The sequence below is a fragment of the Hipposideros armiger genome, unplaced genomic scaffold, assembly GCF_001890085.2.
Source record: "Hipposideros armiger isolate ML-2016 unplaced genomic scaffold, ASM189008v1 scaffold_209, whole genome shotgun sequence".
Taxonomy (NCBI): Eukaryota; Metazoa; Chordata; class Mammalia; order Chiroptera; family Hipposideridae; genus Hipposideros; species Hipposideros armiger.
The window spans coordinates 562,357-589,572 of record NW_017731559.1 but is presented as its reverse complement, the minus strand read 5'-3'; the positions used below and the strand labels follow the sequence as shown (position 1 = coordinate 589,572).

General features: G+C 34.2%; 1 protein-coding gene across 4 annotated transcripts in view; it reads left to right on the top strand.

The window, feature by feature from the left end:
- ROCK1 (Rho associated coiled-coil containing protein kinase 1) overlaps window positions 1-27,216 on the top strand; it is a 156,572-nt gene that overhangs the window by 124,736 nt on the left and 4,620 nt on the right. For 3 of the 4 annotated variants that reach the window (XM_019653869.1, XM_019653868.1, XM_019653871.1), the window contains 10 exons: window positions 158-227; window positions 3,155-3,249; window positions 7,893-8,058; window positions 8,929-9,022; window positions 9,485-9,573; window positions 13,390-13,578; window positions 14,477-14,636; window positions 20,939-21,009; window positions 21,211-21,299; window positions 26,913-26,991. In XM_019653869.1, coding sequence (XP_019509414.1) covers window positions 158-227; window positions 3,155-3,249; window positions 7,893-8,058; window positions 8,929-9,022; window positions 9,485-9,573; window positions 13,390-13,578; window positions 14,477-14,636; window positions 20,939-21,009; window positions 21,211-21,299; window positions 26,913-26,991 — 1,102 coding nt within the window. Of the gene's footprint in view, window positions 1-157; window positions 228-3,154; window positions 3,250-7,892; window positions 8,059-8,928; window positions 9,023-9,484; window positions 9,574-13,389; window positions 13,579-14,476; window positions 14,637-20,442; window positions 20,511-20,938; window positions 21,010-21,210; window positions 21,300-26,912; window positions 26,992-27,216 lie in introns of those variants that run through there. The other variant, XM_019653870.1, reaches the window with a different exon arrangement.

Below are 27,216 nucleotides of genomic sequence, written 5' to 3'. Positions count from 1 at the left end.
AATATATTTAGTAAGTACTGTATAATGAAGTATGAATTTTAAAAACAAAGGTCATTTTAGTAAACATTTTTATTTTAGCAACTTTAAGAAACAAAGAATAATATAAAGTCTACTATAAATAGGAGCATTTGTTTACTGTTTTCTCTTTCATCTGAAGACAATATAGAGGAAATGAAGGACAGATGCGGGAACTACAAGATCAACTTGAAGCTGAGCAATATTTCTCGGTGAGAATAATTTTTAACATATACACTGTTTCAAAGCCTGACTTAAAAGAAGGTATTTAGATTTTTTATGTGAACTCTGATTCTTTTTCAAATGACTGTGAAGTGGTTTTCTCCTTTTTTATATTGCCATTTCTACATTTTATCTCTGAATCTGAGTTCATAATCTTTTAAGTTGTAAAGAAATCACCACTTTTGTGCAAATAGTTCCAGAATTGCCATTAAACTAGAGCTACATATGAGACTTTTTTAAGGGTTCTGTCTGGCTGGTAGCAAGCTCGGGTGGTTTAAGTGCCAGTATTATCATGTGTGGTTCATGCATACACATTACAGTAGCCTGCATACATACATTTGTAGGTATATCTACATACAGGTGTAGTTATAACTACTGTTCAAGAGCTTTTTTCTGTTTTAGCTCTATATGCATTTTATACATGTTTTGCTTTTTCCCCATAAAAATCACTCCCTTATTTGTTGCAAGCCAAGTTATTATCATTACTATTATTGATGAGCATTCACAGCTAATGCTTTGAGGTTTTATTGAAGCCTCTGAATTTTTGTTTCTTTTGGTTGCCAAGCTTATGTTCTACCATTTAAACTAAACACTTCTCTAGCTGCTCCATTACCGTTACACTGGCAGTCACCCTTCCTACGAGCCTTATGTAGTGCAATTAAATGCATACAGTTCAGGTTGCACTGGTGAGCATGCCCTAGAAATCAAAAGTGAACAGTATTTAAAGTAAGGTTTCCCCAGTAGCAAAAAATCTGAATACCATTAAAGCTCTACAGATTTTTCACATGATTTAGACTCCCATGCTGTATTTTGCTCATCTCCTAATAAACAGGGTGACTTTCTATTTTGTCTATTTATTTCTTGGCTTATTACACAGACCATTGTTGGGAAACCTTTCGTAGGTTTAGATGAACCTTATTTGTTCAGTGTCCTATGATACTATGCACACTTTCTTGTCCACAAGCTTCCACAGAGTAATTATCTAGTACCTCCAGACTTTGGGATAGATATCAAATGACTTGTGATGATATGGATTCTTGATTTTGCCTCTATAAAAACAATACAAATCCTGACCTCGTGTTTGTGTTAGTTCTGATTTATTCCGTTGCTTATGAGGATTGGGTTAGATGTTAAATTTGATAAGTTATTATGAACCAAAGTTAACATTTTTTAGGCATTTAAGTCAGATTACTTTCTTTTTATTTCTTCACCGATTACATACATAAAGTTTAGTATTTGGAGTCAGACAAAAGAGAGATGAGAATCTGGTTCCTAAAGGCAAAATGGATTATTTTATGTTAGAAATTGTACACCCTTAAACTAGACTGAGCCATCCCATCCCTCTTCTTTCATTTGCATTCCCATAAAAATGTATTTTTCCCCCCAAAAGTGCTATTTCTTATAGGGATAATAAAGTATACAGTATAAAAATAGTTTCCACAGCTATTTACTGGTCCTTTTATTTTTTTATCTTTTATAGTAAAAAGAATAGTTAATTTAAAAAAAGAAAGAGTCTTCAGAACTAAAAGTTTATTCAGACCCCAGCACCTAACATAATGTGGGTCTAATACTTGTTAAATATTTATTGATGAAGTTGGCAAAAGCTTAGTGAATTTTGTAAGAACCATTGTTCTACATATACATTATTCATATGTTAACAGAACATTTGATAAATTGTGGATATTACTCCATCCCACCCTTCCAAAAGAGAAGTGGTTTCTCAAATATTATTCACTTCAGGAATTGATTTAACCTTTAAATAAGTAGGGCTTGCTAAGTTTCTTTATAATATTTTTCCCAAATCAACATAATTTTAATACACTTTTGAGGTATAATTTCTATGTAATTAATTATTCCCATTTTAAGTGTATAGATCGATACGTTTTTTGGGGGGGTTTTTTTGTTTTTTTTTTAAGATTTTATTGGGGAATTGGGGGAGGGGAACAGCGTTGGAGAATCCGGGATGGGGAACAGACAAGTTGCTGTCCTTTTGTTCTTCAGTCCAGTTGTGGAGGATGTCACTTCACTGGCCCATGTTGGTATTATCATTGCACTCTTCCCGGGTGAGGCAGATCGGTTGCTGGACCCTGGATGGCTGCTCACGGCGGCTCTTGGCAGCTCACACCGGCTGCCAGCCACTCACAGTAGCTTTACAACAGCCCACTGCAGCTTCACTGCAGCCTACAACGTCGCAGGCGACTCAACGGCAGCCCAGCTCCAGGTCGAGCTGTTGTTCACCATCTTATCTGTAGAGGGCACAGCATCACTGGCCCACAAGTAGGATCCGAACCAGGGTCCTGCTGCTCAGAGCTGGCGTCCCAAGCCAACTCTTAACCAACGTGCCACTCTGCCAGCCCAATAAGTTTGACAAATGTGTATACTGTGTGACCACACCACAATTAACACAGCAAATATTTCCTTCACCATAAAAAAGTCCCTTGTGGCCCTTTGCAGTCAGTCTTCCCACCCTCTCTATCTGCAGGCAGCCACTGATTTGCTTTCTATCAATATTAATTATTTTCACCTGTTCTAGAGTTTCATATACATGGAATCTTGCAGTATGTACTCTTCAGCGCCTGGTTGCTTTAATTTAGCATAATCTTTTTTAGATTTATTTTGTTGTATGTATCAGTATTTCATTCCTTTTTATTGCTGAGTAGTGAGATACACCACAATTTAAAAAATTTGTCTGTTGGTGGATATCTGGGTTGTTTCCGGTTTGAAGCTACGATGAATAGAGCTGCAATTAAAATGCACGTTTAAGACTTTGTGTGGATATATACTTGCATTTTTCTTTGGTAAATACTTGGATTGGAATTGTGGGAGCATATGATAGTTGTTTAACTTTATAAGAAACTACCAAACTGTTTATTAACCCACTGTAAACCCTTATTTCTTCTTATCACTTGTTTTGCAGACACTTTATAAAACCCAGGTAAAGGAACTTAAGGAAGAAATTGAAGAAAAAAACAGAGAAAATTTTAAGAAAATACAGGAACTACAAAATGAGAAGTATGTTCATTTTACTTTAGAACAAGAATCAGTGCTACAACAAAGCATTCTTAACTGAAAAGTTTAAAGATAGAAAGATGTGCCATATGCTGATGGCAATGGTATAGCAAATCTTATTGAGTTAATTCAGAACAAATCAAACTAGATTTAGGCTAAAGTTTACCTTTATGGTGAAGAAATAATTTAATACATTAACACTAGCAATTGTACAGAGATTCACTAAATTGTGACAGTAAATTTTCAAGGGTCTTTCAATCTTCAGACATCTCTTTGTATATAAATAGTGTTCATGCTGTATTCTGAAGTCATTATTTTATGTTATGTAAATGTATTTAAAGTCTTCCTTTTAGTATTATTATACAGGTTAATTTCCATTGCATGTGTGCTCAGGACCTTAAAGGAGACCTTATAAAGCTACTTAAGTGTACTTATTATAGCTAAGATACTGTCAGAACAGACACTGTAACTAATTTTCTGACATTGTTATATTCATTTCTTTAAACACCTTTTAAAGAAATAAAAAAAATTTTAACTTTTGTTGAAGCAAATACATAAAATAACAAAACATATACAGTTTTATGAATTATATGACAAATATCATTACAACTACCACCCATGAAAGAGGTGGAACTTTGCTCTCCACTTCACAATTCCACTATACCCCCTCTCTTAATTATACCTTCTTCCCTCATTAGATTCACTAGCTACATTTTAGGTGGTTAATAGTCACTGGGAGTTAGTGTCTACCATGTTGGACAGCATGGGTGTAGAATATTCCATCATTGTACAAAGTTTAATTGGACATCCCTAACCTGGAGGCTTAATCAGATTCAAATGGGTTTTTAGAGGGGAGAAGACAGCCTCATATATAACTTTGTAAAGCCTGGTTGCCTGTTGTGTTGTTGGTAACTATTGACACTAAATGCTTAGATCCGTAATACATTAGGTAGAGTCTAAAGTAAGTACAAAGCTACATTTCCTCATTAGTCTCTGTGACAGTGATAGAATATAACCTGTTGCCTACCATTTGTATGGTATCTGCATTGTAATATATACAGTTTCAGGTTGAGTGCATTTACTGTGAGGGGCACCCAATCCACTATATACTATATTGTTTCAGAGGGTTGGTATGTTTGCCCTTGTTTGATATATCTAAGAGAAATATATTGATTGTACTATTGTGTTAACTACTGTACCTCATGCCAGTGATATAATTATTAGCAAGTTATGGTTCTTACCTTCAAGTACCTCCGAATCTAGGCTTGAGAAAGATAAAAATTAAGGTAGACAACTATGACAAAGTGCTCTTGGAGCATATTGAAAGGTTATACCTCATCTTACCATTTGGGATTCAGAGAATATTTCCCAGGTGACAACTAAGGAAAAGAAGAATTCACCAGGGGATGGAATATGGGGAAGAGGAAAATATAGGCAAAAGCAGACTGTAATTTTGAGAACAGCAGATGATTTAGTTTGCTGGTGGTAAAACGTTAGGGAAAATTTCAGGCCAACTCTCAAGCTTCTGACCAAGGCAGTTGGGTTGATGGTAGTGCTGGTCCCTAAGTTAAGACAGTTGGTGACACATAATGCTAGAGAGGTAAACCTGTGTGTCATGCTGAAGAGTTTGGAATTATCAAACATTGAAGAGTGGGAAGTTTTGTTTTTGTTGTTCTCTGTTGTGTATCCACATCACCTAGATCAAAGCCTTGCAAAGAATATAAGATGCACCCTTTTTTGAAAAATCTGGGGTCTAAAAACTGGGTGCGTCTTATACAGTGGTTGTATGAGCGCAAAAACAAGCACGAAAACAGGAAATGCAAGTAAAAAAAATCTACAACCACTGTATAAGATGCACCCAATTTTTAGACCCCAAATTTTTCGAAGAGGGGTGCGTCTTATACATAGGGAAATACGGTAGTATCCAATAAATGTTGAAAGAAAGAGAGGGGGAAGGGAGGAGAAACTTCTAAGCTGGAAATTGACAAAGTGATGTTTTAGAAAGCGCCACTCTTTAGAGTAGAGAATGGATTGAAGTAAGGCAAAGCTGGGTGATACAGGGAGTCCAATTATACAGCCATTGGAATAATCTAGATGTCAAATTATAATGGAAGTTGGCAGTAAAAGGAAAGGCAAGTGCATGGAAAAAGTAGGAAATTGAAGCAGAAGAACTTATAGATTTGGTGGACTGGTGGTAAAAGTTAGGGAAAATTTCAAGTGGATTCTGAAGCTTCTGATCAAGGCAATTGGGTTGATGGTAGTGCTGGTCCCTAAGTTAAGGAATGCCAAGTTAATGAGATGAGGGGAGACAATATGTTTCCATTTCAGACCTTTATGTAGTCATTCCTATTGTTATATAAACATACTGGTAAATATCTCCTTAAAAAATAACCTTCATTTAACTGCATATCCACTTCCAGCTACCATCCCATTTTTCTGCTTCCTTTTGTACCAAAAATCCTGAAAAGTGACATGCCATTTCTCTTCTCCCATTCTCTTGAGCTCATTCCAGTCAGACATTTGCATGCATCACTATACTAAAATAATCCGTCTCAAAGTCACTGGTGACTTCCTAAAGCTAAACACAATAGTCAGCTCTCAGTCCTTATTTAACAGCAGTAATTGACATAGTTGATTCTCTCTCTTGACAGAATTTCTTCACTTGACTTTTGTGACATCACACAATATTTTCTTTTTGAACTGGCTACTCTTTTCTCAACTTCCTTTGCTCCTTTGTCCCTTTCCATCTCTGAGACCTTTAAAGTTTGGAGGACCCAAGGGATCGCTCCCTGCTTGTTCTCATCCAGCTTCACTGCTTTAAATAGCATCAGTGTACAAGTATATTCTCCCCTGAATTCCAGACTTGTAGTTGTCTATTTGACATCTGCACTTGAGTGTTTAATAGACATCTTATATGTAACATGTCCAGAAAAAATTTCTGATTCCCTCACCTTGCCAACCTGCTCCTCCCTGTCTTTCCCATTTCAGCAATTCTATTATTCCCGGGTGTTTAAATAAAAAACTTGGGAGTCATCCTAGACTTCTTTTTTCCTAGTATTCTGCATGCAATCTATCAATAAATCCTCATAACTATAAACTAAAAAATATATGCAGACTCTAATCAGCTCTCACCACTTATAGCATTTACCAGTCCGATCCAAACTGTCATCATTTCCAATCTTAATTATTTCAGTACTTTCCTAACTGGTAACCTTGCTTCTGCCATGACCCCCGCTACTGTGATTTTAATACAGCAGCCAGAATTTTAAAAACAGAACAGAGTAAAAGCCAAAGTCCCTATATTGTTTTAGAAAGTTTTATATATCTGTTCTTCACCTCCCCACACTCTTTCTCTTACTGTGTCTTTCACAACTTTCCTCCATCTCTCACTCTGCTCACATTAGCTTCCTTTAGACCAACGTTAGGATTTTATTAGACGGCTCCGCTACCTAAGCACTGTATTCCTAGATACCCTACATGGATCACTCCCTTATTTCCTTCATATCTCTTCTCAAATGTCATTTTAGCAGAGAGGCCTCCCTAATCACCCTATATAAATAGTGACCACATTTTTATGTAGTGACCACATTCTTTTATCTTTTTTTTTTATCATTCTGCATGGCTTACTATATATCATTCATTCTAATACCTTTTGTTCTCTGTGAGATTCTATATATTACTTCATTATTTAAAACTGTGTATGTCATCCCACTAATGTATGCCTCCTGAGGTCAAGCACTTTGTTACTGCTGCAAGCCTTAATTTCTAGAACAGTGTTTGGCACATGATAGCATTCAAATATTCGTTGGACAAATGAATGAATTTTTTTTTTTTTGGAGTTATTATATGTCTCTCTCTTTAGGCCTGAGACAGAAAATTCTATTTGCCTCACTCCCTTGGTAGAAAATAGATGGAAGGTATTCACTTTGCAAACATTTATTGAGCCTAATGTATACAGGGGCACAGTCATGATCAGGATAGCTTATTGGAGACAGGCTCTTTGGGAAGAAAGAGCAGCCAAACTGGAGTGATCTGGTCTTGGTCTGAAAGTCAATTCTGAAAAGCCTTAAAGTGTAGTGTAATTCCCAAGGAGCATTCCTAGAATTGTTTATAGTAGTTTGCAAATCTATTTATAAGTCTTCATAATCTCATTGAGTTTCAGAGCTGGAAGGGACCTCAAAAATAATTCAGTTTAACCCTCTCATTTTACAGATTTGATGAAATTGAGCGCCAGGAAGTGTAAGGAACTTGCCCAATGTCTCTCCCAATTAGTGTTAGAACAGGGATAAGGGTTTAAGCCTAGCCTCCTGATTTACAGGTCAGTGACTTTTTCCCATATGCCATGCTACCCTCCATTCCAAATCCACAACAAATTCCTTTTCAAATGTAGACTGCTTACCATTGCTTTATTACCTTTTCTTAGTTAAGCACAAGAGCAGATACAAGGTTAAAGAGTTCTTTTATAATTTTTCAAAGCGAGAGCTTGTATTTATAGAAAGTTGGTAATGGATTCAAAGTTTATTTGAAGCACTAAAAAACTTAATTCTTTTTCTCATTTAAATATAATGGTGTTTTTAAGCATATGATTAAGTTGGAAGAATGAACTGAGTTTGTTTATATCCATTTCTCTAATAAATCTATCGCAGAGAAACTCTTTCTACTCAGTTGGATCTAGCAGAAACAAAAGCTGAGTCTGAGCAGTTGGCTCGAGGGCTTTTAGAAGAACAGTACTTTGAATTGACCCAAGAAAGCAAGAAAGCTGCTTCTAGAAATAGACAAGAGATTACAGATAAAGATCATGCTGTTAGTCGGGTAAGTGTAATAGTAAGGTAAATTATATGACTAAAATTAAATCAAAATAGGTCACATCTTAAAGTTTAGGGTGAGTGTGTGTGTGTGCATGTGTATTTACTTATAAACAGTGAGTGATCAATCTGTAGTAATATATAAAATAGCTTATGTAATCCAAAACAGTTGTCAAGTATTGAAATTTTATTCAGTGTATTGGGTTTTTTCCCCTTCTGGCTGTAGATCTTAATATATTTTATGCAAAGAAATATTTAGTTTTAATTTATTTGTTGTGTTAGTACATTACAACTGATTTTATGGCCAGCATTCTGTAAAATTCAGAGAAACTATTTGGGGATATCTACATATCCATTATATAAAAACCAGTTACTACAAACAGTTATCTGTTCCTGAAATTTATACTATAATCTAAATAGATCATGGGGCTAGAAAGGGGAGTTAGATTTTTCTTCTTTTAAAGCCACCATAAAGTGCTGTGATTCAAATACCAGCTTTGTCCCTAAGAAGTTACAGTCTTGGCAGTTTGCTTTAACTTCTCCAAGCCTTAGATTCTTCATTTGTAGTTTCCAGTCTAGTTTTCTTTCCATTACGTTTTTCTTCCTTTTATTCATATGTGTATATATGTATGTGTACACACACAAACACACACGCACTCTCTCTGAAATAATTTTTGGAAGCTAACAGTTGTTTTTAAATATTTTATTTTAATTATAACCACATATATTAAACTGCAAACTAGGCATTTTTATAGTTAAACAGTGTCAGACCTGTTCTCACCTATGGAAAAAGCAAACTATTTTTTTTAGGTTATTGCTTTAAATATGAGACTAGCAAAGAGACTAAATAGCTTAAACCTTTGTGTGCTTTGTTTAGCTTGAAGAAACGAACAGCATGCTAACCAAAGATATTGAATTATTAAGAAAAGAAAGTGAAGAGCTAACTGATAAAATGAGGAAAGCAGAAGAAGGTATGAAGGGTTTTTATTTTTTTTAATCATGTTAAATCAGTTCAGAGTAAATTTTTGCTATTTATGTTGTGCATTAAGTTTTAGAAATATTTGTTTTCATATGATAAATAACTGTAGTTTTAAGAATTTTCTTAGTAGAACTTAAATATTCTCACTCCCCAAAAAAATAAATAGATAAGGTAAATATGTGAGGTGATGGATGTGTTAATTAACTCGATGAGAGAGAAGAGAATCCTTTCACAATGTGAATATATGTATGTATATATGAAATCATTACCTTGTATACTTTAAATATCTTACTGTTTTGTCAATTATACATCAATAAAGCTGACAAAAATTATCTTGATGAAGTTACTAAAAGTTCCTTTGTAGTATATACTAATTTGAATAATTAAAGACATTACTAATTTGGAATGCAGAAATTAATGCCATGCAATAACATTTTATGTAATTTGTTGACAGAATATAAGTTGAAGAAGGAGGAGGAGATCAGTAATCTTAAGGCTGCCTTTGAAAAGAACATCAATACAGAACGAACCCTTAAAACACAGGTAAGCATGTGCTCAGCCTTCTCAATATGTTTGTATTTGAGTATCATATATCAGAAGTTAATATTTGCTCTTTATGTACTTTTTCTTAAAAGTGAGGTTATAAGATTCAAGCTTTTCATTGGAACAAATAATGTAATAGTCTTTCTTTATTAAATATAGAAGACATTCAGGAAACAGGATTTCAACTGAGTTAAGAAAGCTAGTTTGTCTAGTCATTTGATTAGTCAGAACGTGTTTTAGGTTGTACAGAAGACCTGTAATTGACAGTAGGAAAACTTAATGAAGAGATAACACACTTGATTGAAGCCGACAGAGTAAAATTGGGAATAAGACAGAAACTATAGGGGTGGATGTATTATTTTGTTTTGTATTAACGATGCAGCTAGATCAGATTTTTTTACACTAAAACTTGGTATCTTGTTGTTTTACTAAGTTATCCAATAGTTTAAATTCTTCATAAGGTACTGTTTACCTCATTTGAGTTTTATAGTAGAATAAATACCTTCTACTTTTTATTAAATGATTGTAACAGATTCTTTACCACTATTCCACTCTACGTGGCAGTAATCCTTCATGTTGGAACTAGAGTAATTTTTCAAAAATGCACTTAATACCTGTCAAAAATCCTTCAGTGGAAGTTTTACTTACCTTTATACCAAAACAGAGACAATGAAAAAAAGATTGACATTTATTACATAAAAATGTAGGTCTGTGGAGCCCAAAACAATATAACTTGAAAGAAAACAAACTAGGAAGAGCATTTACAGCAAATGTAGATAAATATAAAGACTATCTGCAAATCAAAAAACAATTCAGTAGAAAAAAAAGAAGTCAGGGACATTTAAGAGAAAATGAAACAGTAAAGATTTTTTAAAAGTTTAACCACAATAATAAATATAAATTAAAACAGTAATGAGGTATCTTTTTGACAGTTAAATGGGCAGATTTAAATGAGGTAAAATATTTAGCTTTGGCAAGAACATGGGGAAAGTTTATTCATAATACTTTTTGAGTAAACTATTAGAACAATTAAACCAAATAAAGCATTTTAATGTGCATATTCTTTGACCCAGTAACTGCCTTTAGGAGTTTATCCTATATAAATATTTCCATATAAATGCTCAAAAGAAATATATACAAATATAATTATCGCAACAACATTTTTAACAGTGAAAAAATAAAAATAACCCAACCACCCATCAATGTACTATTGATAAACCATGATACATCCATACAGTGGAATGCAAAAGAACCATTAAAAATAAATGAAGTAGATTTACATGTAATATGAGAAAATAGTATTTCCATGATATATGAAATAGTATAAATTAAAAACTCATGTTGAAGCATAATGTACAGCATGATTCCATTATTAAATTTAAATATATATGTAATCTACTTATTATATTGGGTTGTCGGAAAATTCATGACTCATGTTTGCGACAGATGGCACTAGTTCAGTTTTGGAAGTACTAGAGTCATTCGCATCTATGTTATTGCTGTGTCATTTGACAGCTGACAGTTCTAGCTTCATTCTAAACAAAAATTGAGTGATTTGGTTGAGTTTTGGAGATTTTACAACAAGTTGAAGATAGAAGACCAAACTGTGCATTTTTGCCATATTTTATTGTTTTACTTCCATAAAGGGAAGAGCGCGCATCAAGCTTGTGAAAAGTTGCATAAAGTTTACAGTGACAAGGCTCTACAAGAACATCAGTGCCAACAATGGTTCACGAAATTCCGTGCTGGTGATTTTGATAACAACACTCCTCGTTTAGGGAGGCCCACCAAGGTTGATGACAACAAAATAAAGGCACTGACCAAGTCAAACCTATGTTACACAACACAAGAGATTGTAGAAACATTGAACATCCATCATTCAAGTGTTCATGACCACCTGAAGAAGCTGGGATACGTAAGCAAGCTTAATATTTGGGTTCCACATGAACTCAAAAGAAGTTCATTTGACAGCATGTATAAGCATCTGCAATATACTCATTAAACGTGAGGAAAATGATCATTTTTTGAAGCGACTGATAACTGGTGATGAGAAGTGGATTGTTTACAACCATGTGGTGCGCAAACGGCCTTGGTCCCGACGTGATGATTCGCCTCAAACGACATAAAAAACAGACATTCATCAGAAGAAGGCTATGCTGTCAGCGTGGTGGTATTTTAAAGGTGTCGTGTTTTTCGAGCTCCTACCAAGAAACCAAACAATCAATTCGAATGTGTACTGTCAGCAGTTGGACAGTTTGAATGAATCCATTATCGAGAAATGTCCAGAGCTTGTTAATTGTAAAGGAGTTGTGTTCTATCACGACAACGCGAGACCACACACAAGTTTGATCACCCATTAAAAATTATTGGAGCTTGGATGGGATGTGTTGCCACACCCACCATACTCGCCAGACCTTGCACCGTCAGATTTCCCCTTGTTTCGCTCTCTTGAAAACTACTTGCGTGGTATAATGTTCAATTCTGATGAGGCTGTAAATCAGCATCTTGTTCAGTTTTTCGCAAATAAACAGGTCCTTCTATGAACAAGGAATTATGACGCTCACTGAAAGATGGCAAAAGTTTATCCAACAAAATGGGCACTATATCATTGATCTTTGTTCTTTATATAAATAAATGACCTTTGAAAAACATAGACAAAATACGTCATGACTTTTCCGACAACCCAATATATGAGTATATTGGGAAATGTCTAGAAGGATATACAGCCTAAAGATTGAGAGAAAAGAGAAAGGCCTTAGCTGAAGTGGTCTTTGGGGAGTGATATTACAAGGACTTTTCACTTTTTTTATAATGTATCTCTGTATTTGATTTTTCTTGTAATTTGTATATTAGATTTACTATTAGCAAAAAACCAAATATGCATTTATGAGTTCAGTAAAGTAAGCGTTTACTGCATTACAAAAAATTGTTCAAGGTCTCATCCTAGACAGGACCTAATCTACATGGAAATAATAGTGGTGAGGGCTTTTTTCTGTCCTAATGGAAAATCTATGGGTTTGTTTTTTTTAAACATTACTATAGAACAAATGTACCACAACTTATGTTTTACAGTTTCTGTAGCTGTTTTACATGATTTTACCAGTTCTGACTCATTTTGAATATATTTTTTCCTTCTGTCAAAAGGTGTTAGTCTAAACTATATTTACATTTCCTTTCACTTTCAAAAGGGCACCACCTCCATATGGCCTAGTCAGGTGCCCTGGCCCCCTACTTTTCCTACTTGTCCAAAGGAAAGAAAATTATTTTTTGCCTGTGTACTATTTCCTCTTATTATAATACCATTCTCCCCTCCCCTCCTTCATACCATTTTTTCACTTATCCAACTTCTATATGTTTCTTAAGAAACATGTGTGGTCACGTGTGTCCCTACTTCTCCAAGTCTCAGTTAGGTACTGTTCCTTCGCACTCTTTCATGCCTCTTCTTACCACTCAGTACTGTAATGCTTGCTTGCTTGGCTCCTCTACCAGACTAGAATGCCTTTGGGACATATCTATATTTATAGTCTTTATATCTAGTGCCTATCAAAGTACCTACATATAGTATAATAAATACTGAATAAATGTTGAATGATAAATGCTTTTGCAAGCTTGTCTGGTTCATACATTTGAACAATGAGATAAATGAATGGTGTTATTATTTGTGCTACCATGTCCCAACCTTCATTAGATTCTCCTAATTTTTACCACAAAAAAAGTCCTATGTCCTGATTTTAAAGGAAAAAATACACTTTTAGTGGAGATTTAAATTGGATGGCTACACTTGGTCTTATTAATAATGTTTTAATGTTTTAATAGGCTGTTAATAAGTTGGCAGAAATAATGAATCGAAAAGATTTTAAAATTGATAGAAAGAAAGCTAATACACAGGATTTGAGAAAGAAAGAAAAGGAAAATCGAAAGCTACAACTGGAACTTAACCAAGAAAGAGAGAAATTCAACCAGATGGTAGTGAAACATCAAAAGGAACTAAATGACATGCAAGCGGTAAGATGTGTGTGTGTGTGTGTGTGTGTGTGTGTGTGTGTGTGTACCCATGTAGGGTTATTTTCTTAAACTGCTATTACTATATATGCCTATTATCTATTAATCTTATTTAGACTAGATTTTTTTTCATATAAAAATGAATGTTTTGGTTTATACTCACCACAATTTGGTCATTATTACTCTAATATGAACCATGATCTTAAAAAACTAAAAGATCCTCTGTTGCTCAACCTGCTAGCATCTGCTTGATTACAGATGCTACTTTGAGAAGAACAACCAAGAGATTTTTGCGTCTTTGGTTTCAGACTGAAATTGAAATATGGCTGGTAATATAGTGACTATAGTTGGGATACAGGTTTTAGTGTATTTGAGATTATTTGTTTTCTCTAATCAGGACTCACTTTTCTAAATCAGAATGTCAAACTTAATTTTTTGATGCTTCCTTGGTTGTTAATAGCACAAAATTGAGAACATGGTCTCTAGTCTTCGACAGACTTAGATCCAAGCATTGACTCCATCATTTATAGTTTTACCAGACTGAGAAGCTTTCTGTACCTTTTAAATTATTTTATTTGGACCCCGAAAAAACGTTTTCTGTTGTTTTAACGAAGTGCTTATTTTTTGTCTTTGTTTTTTGATGCCTTATATTAAAAAAAAAAAAACATATAAAGCAAGGAGAAGAAGAGCATATCCAAGCAATGTATTTACTACAGAAGAGAACTTGCATTTTTTATAGTTGTATTAAAATCTGTAGTAGTGAACATTCATGAAGTTTTCAGTAAATTTTTAGCTTTAGCTGTTTTAGATTACTTACGTACTGTTCCATTAATTCTTAATTTCTTAATGTTGGAAATTTGATCTTGACTCTTCATATTACCTTGGTATTTTTCAAAAATAGCAATTGGTAGAAGAATGTACACATAGGAATGAGCTTCAGATGCAGTTGGCTAGCAAAGAGAGTGATATTGAGCAATTGCGTGCTAAACTTTTGGACCTTTCGGATTCTACAAGTGTTGCTAGTTTTCCTAGTGCTGATGAAACTGATGGAAACCTTCCAGGTAGGAATATTTCTATTACTTCATTCAAATTTCCTTAAATGTCATGGAAATTAATGTATATTTCTTTCATTTGATATTCTACCTCTTGTCATTTTGTCCATGGATCCTTAAAAAGGAATTTATGTTTCTGATAACCAAAATCCCATGATGTTTGTATACTTGTTGCATTTTATAGAATAAAGGCAGTCATAAACAATCTTCGGCTATTAAAATAGATCTCAGAGGCTCTACCTTAATAGAAACCTGAAGAAGTTTCTGAACTTATCTTGAAATGCCTAACTCTAAGGTTGAAGCTGTTGCAAACCTCTCACTATTTAAAGAAAATTATACGTCTCATGATGAGCAGCTCTTTAATGTTTTATGTATTTTGTGCTAAAACTAAGAACTGTACTTAATAATCAGAACCACAGGAGCACTATATAGAAGCCTACCTAATGTAGTAGTGATAAACTTTAATCAGACTTTAAGTTACAACTTTGAAGAAATATTGGGTTGTCGGAAAAGTCATGACATGTTTTTTCTGTTTTTCGTTGCAAAAATGCATCATGACTTTTCCAACAACCCAATAGATAAAAAGAGTTGGGAGATGCAGACAGGGGACAGGGAGTCAAGTAAAGGCAAAAGTGAGTAGCTAGGATTTCAGACTTTTTTTCTATATCTTCTTTTCTCCAGTGGAGAATCGCTTAAAAAATAAACACAGCTTCATTCTTGGGTTAATTGTAGTGCAAGCTATAATACATTTATGTCTTTTTCTGAGCAATACACATATTACAGGTTCAATTTACAGATGAAGTGAACATGTTATATATGTACTAAAACATGAATTATAAATTTTAAAGGCATACACACACACATACACACACACAAACATACACACATTTGACATATCACACAGTCTTAGTTCAAGTGTTAGAAATTTTACATGGCCATAAACTTGAAAATATATTTTAATTAGTATATTTCCTGATTAGTGAATGAATAAAAAGATATTTATGAAGCAACATATTTGATATTATAAGGATTTTATTTTAACAAATATTACTTGATGTAAAAAATTCGATAGACTACTTAGAAAAAAAAATTTTTTTTTAAATATTTTTATTGGGGTATTGGGGGAAGGGGAACAGACAAGTCGCTGTCCTTTTGTTCTTCAGTTTAGTTGTGGAGGACGTTGCTTCACTGGCCCAAGTTGGCACCATCATTGTGCTCTTCCCAGGTGAGGCAGATGATTTGCAGGCTTCTGGACAGCCGCTCACACTGGCTGCTGGCTACACATGGTAGTCCATGGCAACCCACTGCCACAGGGGCTGCAGCCTACACCTTCGCCGGCAACTCATGGCAGCCCAGCTCCAGGTTGAGCTGTTGTTCAGCATCTTAGCTGTAGAGGGCAGTGTCACTGACCTTCATATGTGGGATCCGAACCTGGGTCCCCTGGCGTCCCAAGCCAGCTCTTAACCAATGCGCCACTTGGCCGGCCCACTACTTAGAAAATTTTTGTGTTTTCATTCTTGGCCAAGAAGAAAGTGGGACTCAAAGTGGGAAGTGAAATCACCTTCTATTTATACATCATATAATGCCTGTCCTCATTCTTTGTGGCTTTGCAAGCTCAAAATCAGATATATAGGAAGGATAGAGGAGGCAATGACTATTTCTATTCCAGTGCTCAAGGAATTTCTTCTGTTTTCTCATTTTTTACTCTAAAACCTCCTGTCTCTTGAAAGACTTGTAGGTGTATATTCTTATCAGAGAATCACTTTAGATTTAATAGGAATCTCTAGCTTCAGCTGTAGTTTGAATATCTTTCTGAATGTTGGCCATGGTTTTCTTTATATTAGGTTAAACATTTCAGAGACTGATATATTGTTGGTGAACGCTATTTAGAAGATTTGAATTGAAAGATGAGTTTGGGGGACTTCTAAAAAGAGGAAAGTGATGAGTTTTATCTTTCATCCTGGCTTATTCAAGAAGGCTAAAGGATCATCAGATGGTTTGACTGGCAGACTTAGGTTAGGAATCATTTAGATTTCAGAATCCTGATCTAATCCACTTGTGAGTCAGTCAGCAAAGAGATTTTAAAATGTTTCTACTGGCTCCGTTCTGAGTATATTACTTAAAATAGCTGTGTATGTTCTGAGATTTTGGTTTTAAGGTTTCAAAGTCCAAACCAAGTGAGGAAAAAATAAAAAGTACTGATGGCCATTTTCCATTGTTATAAAAGGACAAGGTATCTCTCTATTACTGTATTTTCAGTCGTAAGAATTATAAAGATCTCTACAGTGTTGTACCTTTAATTTTCATATTGGAGGGAGAAATTAATGGATAATTTTTATCGATGTTATTTTACCTCTCTCTGTGTGAGATGTTTTGCTAGTAAATTGAAAGTCTGTGTTAAACCCACCATTTACAAATAAAGTAAGGTTGGCAGTCATATCTAGGAAGAATTATTAAAGAACTTTTATTCTTGAGTGAGCTTTTAACCAACTGAGCCACTCGGCCGGCCCCAGAACTTTTATTCTTAATATAAGAAAGTTATATATCATTCAGTTACCTGAAAGATTTTTTGAAGGTAATGACTAATGATTAATTTTACTTTAGAAAACGAATTTAAACTACAGACTGAAAAAGGGAGGACTTTAAATAAGTTTACTCAACAGTTAAAGGCCTTTTGAAATATGGATCATTTTTAGTTCAATGACATGGTTTTTTTAAGTAGTTGGGTAGATAGAAAATTTCATCATTTATATAAAAATTCTCCTTTAACTATCTTCTATATCTAGCACTCACCCTCTATAATCTTCTCAGTGGATATCTTGTCATTAACTAGATTAAATCTCTCCTCTAAGTTTCCTATTCTGAAAAACTTAGAGCAAATTGTTACTCCTTCTCTGACTTATAGCCCTTTAAAGTTCTTAAAAATCACTTTCATTCTCTTAATGATTTTATGTCTTTATCCTCCTTTTGGGTTTGGCGTAGGTTGGGGCATGGCACATTGTAAATATTAGTTACCCTTTAGGATTAAGGTTTGCCTATTGCCTAGATGACAAAAAGACTAATGTAATGGTAACTGTCCCTTGTCCTTCCTCTTTTCTTCTTTTGTAAATATTGACCTAAGAATGTTATGAAGCATTAAGAAAAACACTTGGTGTCAACACTCCTTTAATATTCATTATGTCTTATGGATTATCTGCATCATTCTCTTTCCATCCAACTTGATCTCAGGCTGTGCAATTTAAACCTTTAAATGATGCTTTCTTGATGTGTTTCCAAGTATTTGGGCATATGAGGGCTTCTAATTGCGCCCAAATCTAATCTGTGATTTGGAGATAATCTGTGCATGCATCTGAATTCTTAAGCACTGATTGGTTTCATTTTCTTTTTTATGTCACTTCTAAATATAATTAAAATATTTTAAAATGGTTGTCAAGCTCTGTTTCTGAAGCAGCATGTGGTTTATCCAGGTAAACTTTGGTAGTCTTCAGAGGTTAGCTTTGATGTTTAAGTTGGTTTATTAATTGATTTACATATAGCCTTTCTATCCCTTATTTGGGTAAAGGAGTTAATTGCTGATATTACAGTAATACATATCTAATTTTTTTGTAAGTTAACATTGCTTCATAAATATAGAAAATGTGAAGCCAAGTTTTTGTACTTCTGTAGCATATTATTGATGATATCTAGACTTAGAAGTCCTCAACATTTATTTATCTGGAGAAGCTGATTTCTGTGTTTCTAACATAAAAGATGGAATTTACTGCATTATACTTCCAGATAGCCACTTGGGTCACAAGTGGTCATATTTTTAAAGTACATCTTTATATATAAAAAACTGGTAAGTTAACTTGCATCTGAGACAGGAGTAAGTAAAGGAAAGAGAGGAGAAGCTAGTGTGTAGTTTTTATTTATCACTGAGCTTAATTCAGCTGTTTCTCTGAAGAGAATTCACCAAGAAAGAAAACTAAAATTCTGTCCCATAACATTATTGTTTTAAATTGACAAAAACCAGATATCCTCAACACCTTTTTTTAAGTTCTAAATTTCTTCATTTAATTTAAATTACAGCAAATATAAAATTGGGCTCATTTGATTCATAAATGCTTTTGATATATAAAGTTTCTATGGGAATGCTAAAATGACAGATAAAGTCATAATATGTAACAATTCGTTGAAAATAAATATATTAAAGAAAACACTGGCAGGTTAACCCAAACCTAGAACCAGAAAGCTTAAATACTTTTGGCATTTATTCCATAGAGAAATAATTGAGAGGAGGGGTATTTTGGCATATACAATTTTGTATAAATGTCAAGATTTCAATGGCATTCACATCTTTTATTTTCAATAGGAATTACTGATATTCTATTTACTTAGGAGTAAGAGGTGCAGTTTTTGGCACACTAGAGGGAATCTTTTCCTAGCAATAACTTCTTTGCATTTGTAAGAATGTTTATGAATGATCACCAGCCTTCTACAAGTTATTTAATATTAAACTTCCCTTTGGTTCTTTAATTATAACCATTATTTACAGAGGATGACTTTAATTGGCTAATTTAAAAAAAAGCAGAATTGCAAAATAATCAAATATTTATCAAGTACCTACTCTGTGTGTCGGATACAATGGGGTATATGAAAAAAAGTGTTAGAATATGGTCTCTGCACTCTCAAAACTTACCAAGGAACTACCTAATAAAACAAAATAATAATTGATGAATGAAATAAATGACAGCAACTAAGAAAAAAGCTGGGAGAAGAGGGGGACCATTTTGAGCTGAAGGTTCTTATGATTTCCTCCACTCTAACAACTGCAATTTAGATGAAAGGGAATAAATAACAAAAGCAAATGACTTTAAGTATGTGGAAGAAGTTGTAACAAGACAATGACCTGTAATTCAGTTAACTGCAAAGCTTGTGACAGGACAGAACAGCATTGTACTCTAGGAACATAAACTCAGAAATTAGACTGCTTGGATGAACCCTAGAGCTTTGACACTTTATCTGATAGAGTACCCTTTGGCAAGTCAGTTCCCCTTGCTAACTCTCAGTCTCTGCATTTGTAAATGGAGGATGATCGTCGAACCAAACCTGTCCTATATTCCTAGGAATATAATATCCTATATTCATGGGCTTATATATAGTTTATATATGAGATATTACTTGTAAAACACTTGGCAAATGATAAATGTTCAGTAAATGTTATTACTGTTACATTTACTGTAAGACTAAGCAGTTTTACAGCTTTTAAGTTATGTGAAGTGCAATATACACATGTATACTGATCAGATTATGATTTGAGCCATAGTATAATCTGTCACATTAGAAGATGATACTTTAAAGTTGCTTACTTTTTCATTCTTTATGTTTCAGATATAAACTAGATATAAAAAACAATTAATTGCTCTTTATCTCTAACCTGTTATAAATATTTCTAATGCAATCACCTTTTCCCCATGAATATATCTAATAAACATTAATGACGTTTAAACAGTAGTAGTAATTACTATAAAATGCCTTGATCGATCAAAAAGTCAAGGAATTTCTGGTATGTACAAACCGGCTAAGATATTAAATGGTTGACCAGCTGAATTCTGTGTTCTTTTACTATTAAATTCTGGTACCACCAAGTTAAAAGGCTTTACACCTCTTTAGTTTGATAAGAATTGTAATTGGACTTAACACTAGAATTAAGCACCCCACCAACTAAATTTGGACAGTTTCACTGAAATTTTTATGGGTGTTTTACCAAAAAGTTTATCAGAATATTGTACTAAGAAAACAAATAAAATGCTTTTCTCTTATTCTTTATACCTAGTTGATTCTGCCTGCATTCCTTATTTATTTATCTTCTATTCTTATCTTCTGTGAGTAATAGGACACTTCTGTACTTTTGCTTGCTCTTGTGTAAATCATGGCTCTGATTTGTTCTACTTGCTGCATATTTTTTTTTGCTAAGTATTTTTATATGAATGTTAAATGATATTTAAAGTCTTTTGTATCATATCCCATTTAAGCTGCAGTCCATTCCAGTCTTGCCTGGCTCTTAAGGGTATTGTTACTTCATACTTTTATAATTGAGTACTAAATGTTAATTTTATGGGGAAAGTGGCTTGGATTTTTTTTCTGCAATATTTGTATGGCCATTAAAGTTGAGTTGTGTGATTGAAGCATGGAACAGAAAATTATAGTACTTATTCATTTAGCTGTGTTCAAATGCCTGTTGCTGGCTGCATGTTGTCAAGACAACTTGTAATAGCTTTTTGTTGTGGTGGTGGTTTAAGACTGAATACTGTATATTCTTTTTCTTCTAGAGTCAAGAATTGAAGGTTGGCTTTCAATACCAAATAGAGGAAATATCAAACGATATGGCTGGAAGAAGCAGGTATCATACGCCTTGTTTTTTCTAGTTGATACTTTGGTATATATTTACTTTGAAAGCATAGAACTTGTATTAACTATTCTATTATTAGAATCAATTTTAGATTAATACAATCTAATCTAGGCATAAATGGCAAATATGCTTATCACTTTAAACCAAGTTAATGTTTCTCTTATACTTCTTCCCCCTTTTTTCTCATTTCAGTATGTTGTGGTAAGCAGCAAAAAAATTTTGTTTTATAACGATGAACAAGATAAGGAGCAATCCAATCCATCCATGGTTTTGGACATAGAGTAAGTTGCCTTTGATTGAATTTTAAGTCAGTTGAGTGTTAACTTATGATAATTATTTTTAGACTTAGAGTTTAGTTTATATTTCATTTAAACAATGTTATCTACTCTTTTTCTTAAATAATAATTTACATTAAATCGAACTTTTTTTAATTAAATTTATTGGAGTGACATTGGTCAATAAAATTGTATAGGTTTCAAATACAATTCTATAATACATCATCTATATATTGTATTGTGTGTTCACCACCCAAAGTCAAATCTTCCATCACCATGTATTTGACCCCTTTACCCTATTCTACCTCCCTGCTCCCCCCTTAACCTCTGGTAACCACTAAACTGTTGTCTGTATCTATGAGTTTTTATTTGTGTTGTTTGTTTGTTGCTTTCAGTTTTATATCCCACATATGAGTGAAATATGTTTCTCTAACTGTTTCCTTATGACATATTTCGTTTAGCATGATATTCTCAGGATCTATGTTGTTGCAAATGGCAGTATTTCATCTTTTCTTGTGCTGAGTAATATTCCATTGTATATGTGTACCACATCTTCTTTATCCAGCCATCTATCAAAGGACATTTTGGTTGTTTTCATGTCTTGGCCATCGTAAATAATGCTGCAATGAACATAGAGGTACACATATATCTTTACAAATAAACGTTTTCAAATTTTTCAGGTAGATACCCAGAAGAGGGATTACTGGGTTATATGGTAATTCTATTTTTAAATTTTTGAGGAACTTCGATATGGTTTTCCATAGTGGCTATACTAATTTACATTCCCACGAGCAGTGTATGAGGGTTCCTTTTACTCCACAGCCTCTCCAACATTTGTTATTACTTGTCTTGTTGATAATAGCCATTCTAACAGGTGTGAGGTGGTATCTCATTGTGGTTTTGATTTGTATTTCCTTAATAGCTAGTAAAGTTGAACACCTTCTCATATATTTGTTGGCTGTTTGTATGTCTTCTGGGAGAAGTGTCCAGGTCTTCTGCCCATATTTTAATTGGATTCTTTGTTTTTTTGTTGTTGGGTTGTATGAGTTCTTTATGTATTTTGGATATTAACCCCTTATTGGAGATGTTGTTTTCAAATATCTTCCATTTGATTGGTTGCCTCTTTTTTTTGTTGATGGTTTCTTTTGCTGTGCAGCTTTTTAGTTTGATGTAATCTCATTTATTTATTTTTTCTTTTACTTCCCTTGTCTTTGAGGTCAAATTCATAAAATCCTCTCTAAAGCTGAGGTCCAAAGTTTCATATCAATGTTTTCTTCATACATATTATTGTTTTAGGTCTTATATATAGGTCTTTGATCCATTTTGAGTTAATTTTTGTATATGGTGACAAATAGCAGTCTAGTATTGTTCTTTTGCATGTGGTTTTCCAACTTTCCCAGCACCATTTATTGAAGAGGCATTCTTTTCTCCATTGTATGTTTTTGTCCTTTATTGAAAATTATTTGCCCAGGCCCTTTGAGCATTTTGAGCCTTGCCTTTGCTCGCAGCCTGCTCCAAATTCTTTGGAGTGTACTTTTTCTCCTAATAATGCCACCTTGAGCCTTATAAAACTTTTTCCATCTCATTAAAAAAAATTATTTGCCCATATATATGTGGGTTGATTTCTAGATTTTCAAGTCTGTTCCATTGGTCTGTGGATACCATGCTGCCAATACTATGCTGTTTTGATTATTGTTGATTTGTAGTATAATTTGAAGTCAGGGAGCGTGAAACCTCCAGACTTGTGTTTTTTGTTTTTTTCCTCAGGATTGCTTTGGGTATTCGGAGGCTTTTGTGGTTTCATACAAATCTGATGATTTTTTGTTCTATTTCTTTTTTTAAAATGCCATTGGGATTTTGATGGGGATTGCAGTAAATCTGTATATTGCTTTGGTAATATGGCCATTTTAACTATCTTGATTCTTCCAGTCCATGCACATTGGAATATTTTTCCATTTCTTTGTGTCTTCTTCAGTTTCTTTTAATAATGTCTTGTAGTTTTCAGTGTATAGGTTCGTCACATCCTTGCAAAGTTTATTCCTAGGTATTTTATTCTTTTTGTTGCAATTGCAAAAGCAGCTGGGTTTTTGGGTTTTTGTGGGGTTTTTTCCTGAAATTTCATTGTCAGTATTTAGAAATGAAATGAAATTTTGTACATTGATTACATTAAATATTTTTCAAAATGTGACAGGGAAAATTTTGCATACCTGATTCATATATTCTAAACACAAATTTTTTAAGTGTTTATTGGTTTTAAGTTCAAAGAGCATCTTAAAACATATATGATTATGGTATATTTGTCCTTTCTTAATAATCGGTCAAAAATGCCTGTAATAAGCTTAGGTTTTTTTCCTTGTATTCATTCTAAAACTATTTTTTAAGCATTGCTGCCTTTACTATAGTTGCTGTACATTGTATCAAGATGATTAAGACAGTTCCATGTTTAAGGAGCTTACAGACTAGTTGTAGAAAGGGTAAAACATATGCAACAAAATATAAATTCAAAGTGAAGTGTAATGGGTGCTATTCAAGAAAAATATAAACTTAAAATGAAGCATTTCCATGCTTTTGGAATTAAATATTTAATTCCAATTATAGTTAGAATGTGGAGCCAGTTATAGTTAGAATGTAAAAAGAATTGAGAGCCGGCCGAGTGGCATGTTGGTTAGGAGTTGGCTTGGGATGTCAGCTTTGAGCAGCAGGGCCCCAGTTTGGATCCCACATGAAGGCCAGTGACACTGCCCTCTACAGCTAAGATGGTGAACAACAGCTCGACCTGGAGCTGGGCTGCAGTGGGGCTGGCCGGCAGCGGGCATGAGCTTTCATGAGCTGCCGTGAGCCGCCATAAGTGGCAGTCCAATGGCCGGTGGGCGACTACCTCACCCGGGAAGACCCACATGGGCCAGTGAAGCGACGTCCTCCACAACTAGACTGAAGAACAAAAGGACAGCAACTTGTCTGCTCCCCTTCTCCGATTCCCCAACGCTGTTCCCCTCCCCCAATTCCCCATTAAAATCTTTAAAAAAAAGAATTGAGCAAGTATCAGAGAATGCTGAAATTTTATTTCCTGGGTTTTTTTTAAAGTACAAGTTGGGAAATTTTAAATGATAACTTAAGTGGAATAATAATAAATACTAATATGAGAGACATCATCTTTCAACTAAGTTAAATACTTTTTAGATTGATGAGAGGTTATTGTTTTACCTTTTTTATTGATATATAATTTTCATACAATAAAATGCATACAACTTAGGGCTGGCTGAGTGGCTCAGTTGGCTAAGAGCTCGCTCAAGAGTGTGAGCTCTGAGCAACAGTGGTTTGCGTCCTGGCCTGAGCTGAGCTGCCGCTGAGCTGCCAACAGGTGGCAGGATGACTCAGCTTAAAAAAAAATAAAATAAAATTTAAAAAAATGCATACATCTTAAGTGTTCTGTTTAGTGACTTTTGACAATTGTAAACACCCAGGTAATCCCCACCCAAGACAAGATTAAAAAGAACATTTCCATCACCCTAGAAAGCTCACTTTTGCCTTCTCCGAAAAAAAAAAATCTGAATTCTATTCAATCACTGAGATTAGTTTTGTCTAGTCTAGAACTTCATATAAATGCATTATGCAGTATGTACTTTTACTTCTTTTACTCAGCATAGTGTTTTGCTGTGTATCAATGGTCGGGGTTTTTTCTTTTTTTTGCTGAGTAATAGTCCACTGGATGAATATATCTTAATTTGTTCATCTATTCTTCTGTTGATGAACAATTGGGTTGCTTCCAGTTTGGAGCTATTATAAATAAGACTGCTATGAAATTCCTTTTAGGACTTAAGTTTTCATTTCTCATGGGTAAATACATATGTAAGAGTTGTGTCCTGGGTCATAGAGTAAATCTATTTAACCTTTAAAAAATCTTCCAAATAGTTTTCAAAAATGTTTATACTATTTTATACTCACCAATAATATGAATTTCAGTTGCTTCACATCCTCACCAACATTTGATGTTGTCAGTCTTTGATTTTTGCTGTTCTAATGGATATAGAGTGCTATCTCATTGTTTTAATTTGTATTTTCCTCATGACTGATGATGCCAGGAATCTTTTCATGTGCTTGTTGGCCATTTGTATGTCTTTTCTTATCCATATCTTTTCTTAAGTGTCTCCAAGTTTTTTGCCCATTTTTTAATTGGGTATGCTTATCTTTTTAAGATTGATTTATAAAAGTTCTGTATATATTCTGGATGCAAATCCAATGTCAGAAATATGTAATGCAGATATTTCTCAATTTGTCTCTTGCCTATTCATTTTTCTTTATGGTATCTTTTAACAGAGACTAGTTTATCATTTTTTTAAAAGAATTTCTGCCTTTTTTAGTCTGTCCAAGAAATTTTTGCCTGCCCAAAGGTTATTGAATGTGTTCTATGTTTTCTTCTAGTTTTACTTCTTTCTTCTCAATTGGTATGCTCTTACCACATGTATAGATTTATATGATCACCACAGTCAGAATACAGAACAGTTCCATCACAGGAATTCCTCATGCTACCCCTTTATATAAAGCCACAGGAAGCACCTTTTCTCCACCCCTCCCTAATTCTTGACAACCACTAATCTGTTCTACAACTCTATAATTTTGTGATTGTAAGGATATTATACAAATGGAATAAAATGATATGTAAACTTTGGGATTGGCTTCTTTCACTCAGTGTAATTCCTCTGAGAGCTATCCAAGTTGTAGTTTGTTGCTTTTCTTTTTTTTAAGATTTTATTGGGAAATTGGGGGAGGGAACAGCATTGGAGAATCAGGGAAGGGGAGTGGACAAGTTGCTGTCCTTTTGTTCTTCAGTCTAGTTGTGGAGGACGTTGCTTCACTGGCCCATGCTGTTATTGTGATCATTGTGCTCTTCCCAGGTGAGGCAGATCTGTTGCCAGCCATTGGATGGCCGCTCACAGCAGCTCACGCCGGCTGCCAGCCACTTACACTGGCTGCCGGCCACTCATGGTAGCTTACGGCAGCCCACTGCAGCCTACAGCTGTCGCCAGCAACTCACAGCAGTCCAGCTCCAGGTCACCATCTTAGCTGTAGAGGGCGCAGCGTCACTGGCCCATGTGGGATCCGAGCCAGCGGCCCTGCTGCTCAGAGCTTGCACTCCCAAGCCAACTCTTAACCAACAAGCCACTCAGCCAGCCCAGTTTGTTTCTTTTAATTGTTGACTAGTATTCCATGGTATGGATGTACCACAGTTTGTTTAACCATTCATTTGAGTTGTTTCCAGTTGGGGACTATTATGAATAAAGCTGCTATGAACATTTATGTACAGGTATTCACATAGATATGTTTGAATTTCTCTGGACCTAGGAGTACAATTGCTGGGTCATATGGTAAGCATAGTTTAGTTTTCCAGAGTGGCCCTGCAGTTTTACATTTATAATTGTATGGGTGATCTAGTTTCTCTGCATCCTCATCAGCATTTGATTTATTAGTATTTTTAGTTTTAAATATCTGATAGATGTATAGTGATACTAATTGGGATTTTAATTTCATTTCTCTAATCGCTAATTTCTCTTCAAAGAAATCACTTTTACTGGAAATGAGGTTTTATGATGGTCTATATCATATTTATTTTCATTTTAGTAAATTGTTTCATGTTCGACCTGTAACCCAAGGAGATGTGTATAGAGCAGAAACTGAAGAAATTCCTAAAATATTCCAGGTAAAAATCTGAAATAATAATTTCAGAATATTTTTTACCTAAGTACTAAGTATATTTTGTGAAGTAAATAAGTATACACCAATACTTTTATACATTTGCAATTGGTATGTACAGATACAAATTTTTTTTCATTAAATTATTTTTTATTATGAAATACACATTTTTTAGAATTAGTTTCAGCTGTACAACACAGTGCAATAGTTATACTTTTTACCCCTCGAAGTG